The 5263-nt window shown below is 43.9% G+C and overlaps 1 protein-coding gene across 1 annotated transcript; it reads left to right on the top strand.

Moving 5' to 3' along the window:
* Positions 1–261: 261 nt before the first annotated feature.
* Positions 262–4547, top strand: LOC308093011 (uncharacterized protein; the record flags this gene model as incomplete). The annotated part of the gene is made up of 2 exons (XM_080439198.1): positions 262–963; positions 4159–4547. Exons 1-2 carry the CDS (start codon positions 276–278, stop codon positions 4545–4547), a joined length of 1077 nt encoding a protein of 358 aa, XP_080295324.1. The 5' UTR covers positions 262–275.
* Positions 4548–5263: the final 716 nt, after the last annotated feature.

The raw sequence follows: 5263 nt of genomic DNA, 5'->3' as shown, positions 1-5263 counted from the left end.
AAATACTGAGACATTAAAGTGTATTCTACATTTAAACTGACCGTTTACACAGGAAACTCTACCTCCGCAGAATGACATGACGTTAATGAATGAGGAAGGAACTTCAACCACAAAACTAGTGCTGCTCTCCAGTCAGCCTCACTGACACACTGAGGCAGACAGACAGACAGACAGACAGACAGACAGACAGACAGACAGACAGACAGACAGACAGACAGACAGACAGACAGACAGACAGACAGACAGACAGACAGACAGACAGACAGACAGACAGAATGTCTGGGATTAAATGGATTCAGTTGTTTTTCATTCTGCTGCTTGGAGTCGACAAAACTCACCTAAAGGACCCTGTGGACCTCTACAGAAGATCTGGAGATACTGTCAATCTGAGATGTTACAAAAGGTTACCTGATGATCCTGGCTGTAAATCAACTACGTGGCGTTACGAAGATAAAGAAGATTCACAGTGGCTTTATGAAGAACAAGAAGATTCACAGTTGCTTTATGAAGACACAGAAGATTCACCCTCTGCTATTGTGGCAGAGAATGGCTTGATTCAAATGAGTAATCTAACCCCATCGAAAGCAGACAGAATGAAACTGGAGTCTAACTGCTCTCTGACTGTTAAACACATCACAGCTGAAGATGTTGGTCGTTATACCTGTCAACGATCTGGGAAGAAAAAACATCAGTTCCATCTGTCTGTACTGAACATCACCAGAGGAAACAATGGGACAGAACAGACATTAACATGCTCTCTGTTTGAGCATGGTGATAGCTGTGCTACGCTGAGCTGGCTGAACAAGGATGGTACCCTGATAAAAGAGAACTTTAAGTCTGAATGTTCTACCACTCTGACCATCAACAACAACCTGATGAAGTTCGGAAGATGTCAGGTGACTGTTGGCAAAATAGTGAAGACGTTCATTGACTTCCCAGGAGACACCACCCAACACACACCAGGTAGGAGAGGAGTGGTATGTCTGCCCAACCAGGCTCGGGGTTCGAATCCACCGTGGTGCAACCGGCTTGTCGAGCGTCTATAATAATCAGTGGGAACCAACCGGTTGATCGCAATGTACATGTCGATCGACAAGCCTTCTTCCTTTTTTTTTGGGGGGGGGGGGCTTTTGGGGGGTCGAGTGAAAGTTACAGGAGTTCTTACTGTATGGTGTGTGTGATATGAATTGTGAGCTTACCATAATCACAGTAATCCTTAATCATATTCCATCATATTCAAGGGCTTTTGGAGAGAAATGAGACTTTCATTCAGAGCACTGCAGAGGGCAGGTGTGCATCTGTGTCCAGATGACACTCGTTGACACCCGTTAAACCACTAAAGTCGGCCAGGACACCCATGACCCAAGACCCATTCAAATTGCATTAAAAAAAAGTGACACGCCAGAGGGTTAATGTTATATGCATCAAGGCAATTATGCTTCTGCACTGTCCAATACGCCAACATCTAAGATTGCATCAAAGCCATATATGTTTTACAAGTGACCCTCTCTGGGCTGGCTCTATATTTAGTTCGAGCAACAACTAGGCTACACTTGGTTGGTAAAGTCCAGATGACAAGAATATAACTATGAGGTTAGTGGAAATTATATTTATGCAGTATTCACTTTTTTCACTTGTTTTATAAATGCCATAGCTGTCAATGTTATTTCGCCCGCACACACAGAATCATTTGCAACATAATAGCAAGAATAGGAATACCACGATAACGCAATGGTGACTATGAACCAGCAACAGATTCCACGTACCCAAAACCGTTGGAGGGTTCTTTTCCCAAAAGTTTTCCCAAAAGTTTATTAAAAAAATGTCCTAATATTTCTGCATTTTTATACATTTTCCCCCCAAAATGTGTCATTATGTTTATTCATATTAGACTACTATCCTTTGTGTGGATATGCAAAGAGATTGAGCCTGTCAGAATGCAAAAGTAAATATGATGTCTAATACTCATGGTGTTTTTAGCAGCTGCAAGCTGCTCTAGATAGAGACAGAGACATCGTCATCCGCGACCCCTATTTCATCCGCGACACCTATTTGTCATTGGCTGTCCTGGCTGTCCTTCACTACTTTAAGCCAATGGGGAGCATTGGGGACACTTCCCCATTTAAGCCAATGGGGAGACGGCCCGTCGTCCGCAGTACCACCCCTTCCGCCCCCTCCCCTCCCTGAGGAAATCAAGGCTCCTCAGTCCTGAGTGCGGACTACAGAGTTAGCTTAAATGCTAGCGTGCTTCCTCAGACCTAGTTGGACAATTAAGTTATTATTTGGCCTTATTACACGGCTTGGTTGAATGCTCGATTCTGATTGGTCAGTCATCGGTCATTATTTCTGGATAATGACCGATGATAATGACCGGTGAGACCGACGAGGAAACTGTGTAATCAGACACTCAGAACACCTGCTCATATCAACCTGCGCTGCTTGGTTTTATGCATTATCCAACATGACAGCCATGTAAACAAACAACCAATGTCATTTACAACTAAACTTTGCTCTCAAGAATGTTTTTGAAAACATTTGAAGTGAGAAATAGACGATGCAATAACCGAAAAGTGATTCTATTTGATCCACTGCACTTCCTTGTTTATCGTGGCTCAACAACGGGGGAAATACCAAAACGCTCGCCCCAAAACACAGTCGCCCCGGGGCAAATCCGGCGGTATTACAGGCAAATCGGCAGTATATAGAATGGGGGGCGAGTGTGTTTTGGGGCGAGTTTTTATTTATTTTGTCATTTGTTTTCCGAGGCGAACTTGTCCGCCCAGCCCAATACTTATGGAATACTTTCATTGCTGTAAGCAAGGAAATACTTTGTTTTGTTGTTACTTTTGGGTACATGTATTTATGTATTTATTAAGTAGCCGTGTAATAAGCGGGATAATGCATGGGGAGGTAGTCATTATTGAAATTTAAAGCCCTTCAGGGCGATTAACCTATCCCTTGCATGTTCACCGTTACTTTTATCTTCGCTATTGTTAGGAAGACCTGTGTGGTGTCTAAAAATGTTGCCACCACTTATATAAAAAACATAATTAGCATTTAGAGTCACACAGCTGCCCGGTTTGGTGAGAAACAAGCAGGTCTATGATAACAATCACACACACACTGACAAGCCGCACACACACGGCGCGCGCACACACACACACACACACACACACACACACACACACACACACACACACACACAATAAAGCATGCAGCTGCTAATAATATGACTGTCAAGTCATATTTATTCTTGTTTTTGAACATATTGTAGTGGTATAGATCTCGGCTTACACATTGGAATAAAAAGTGTTCACAGGCTTGAAAAGGTTGGTTACCACTGGTCTATATTATGAACACAATTGGCACGTGTTCGGGGGAGGGAAGCCGGGCAGGGAGGTTGTTATTTGTCACTATACTCCTAGGGGCTGGGGACAGGACAAGTATTATAGAGAGAGAGACAACGTCCTCCCGGTGGGGGCTCCTCACTGGCAGGTGAGTCAGTAGGATACAACAGCAGTGACAACACACAAATGTGTGTGTGGGGAGGATTTAATTGGCATAATAACTAAGTTGGGGAGAAAAAGTATAATAGTAACTCCACATACAACTGAACCACCACATTACAGTTGTGTGGTGTCAGTAGTAGTGTGATATGGGGTCCGTTTTAACATGGTGCTTCTTTATTATTATAATTTTTTCCTAAATTTAGAGTAGCCAATTATTTTTTATCCCCTTTTCTCCCCAATTTAGTCGTTATGCCAATTAATTCCTCCTCACACACATTTCTGTGTTGTCACTGCTGTTTTATCCTACTGACTCACCTGCCAGTGAGGAGCCCCCACCAGGAGGACGTAGAGCCTCTGTCCTACTCCTCCCGCGCAACACTCCCTGCTGACAGGTGCCGCCCCAGCCCGTAGGACATTTATCACCCTCCCCGACCGGCTTCCTTCCCATGAACACGGGCCAATTGTGTTCGCACAGACGCCCGACAAAGCCGGATGCACCACGGTGAATTCATACCCACAACCTCTGTGGTGGTGGGCAGGGACTTTACCACTGCACCACCCGAGTGCCAAAAGGCTGGTTCATTTAATTTATACAAATATCATCTTTAGTTTAGTGTCAAAGTAAGTGACCCTCCTCTCCTCTCCTCAGCACAAGACCAGAAGAAGAGTTATGTCACTATCACCGTGGTGATTGTTGTGGTGGTTGTGGTTGTAGTCATGGCAACAGCGCTGGTGATCTGCTTCATTGTCAAGAGGAAGAACACGCCCACCCATGACATTCCCCTGACCTCAACCAATCAGAGCACAACAACAGCGAGCTGCGCCGGTCCGTCAACCAACCAGATCAACCCCGATGACAGTCTGACCTACGCGTCTGTCGTCCACACCAATCAGACAAGGGCTGCTGTGGGAGGAGCCAAGACACATGATGATGATGATGATGGTGATGATGATGAAGATAAGGTGACCTACTCTACCGTTAAATCTTGTTCTTCAAACGACCTCTACGCCAAGGTCAACAAAACAGCCAAAAAATGACATGTTTGCACAAAAAGTTAATATGCAATCTCCTTTAGGAAATGCTTACAAAACTCTTATATTATGGTCTGTATATAGATCTACTGTCTGCATAGCTTTCTACCGATGATGTCATTGATAGGCGGGTTTCTGAACTGTCCACAGCCCTCTGAGACACAGAGTGAGTAGACAAAATGAGCAATAGTGAGGACCAATTGAAGATAGGTTGAAAATGGGTGGTCCTTTAAGTGGTCAGATGGGTGGGACGCGAACACTTTTAAGATTTTCAAGTGGGCCCTGATCCAGAAAACTCATACAAATCTGTACATATTATCTCTGTGGTCGCAGATTTTAATTCAAAAATGTGTGGGCCCTGAGTAGGCAATCTGGCCTGGCGGACGCATGCGCTCAGAGTAGCGCACTTTCTAGTTAAACATTAGTCTTACTGCTCTTAATGCCGTCTGGCATGTAGGGCGGCAACAAAGGATTTCCACTCCTGTCTGTTCTGGGCCGTCAAGGAATTTTGTGTTATCCTTTTAGCATTGCTTGTGTAATTGTACTTGCTGTACTGTTTGCAAACTGTTAATAAAGTGATCAATCAATCAATCAATCCTTGCCTTCACCCATCTTCTTAATTAAAAGTGACAGTTTTTGCATAACTTTGTTTCAGTTCATAGAAACATTGTTTCAGTGTAGTTTCAGTTTCATTAAAATGTTTAGCACATTGTCCTGCTCTC

This window comes from Gymnoscopelus braueri, assembly GCF_963280865.1.
Source record: "Gymnoscopelus braueri genome assembly, chromosome: 10".
NCBI lineage: Eukaryota > Metazoa > Chordata > Actinopteri > Myctophiformes > Myctophidae > Gymnoscopelus > Gymnoscopelus braueri.
This window is presented reverse-complemented; position numbering and strand designations above follow the sequence as displayed.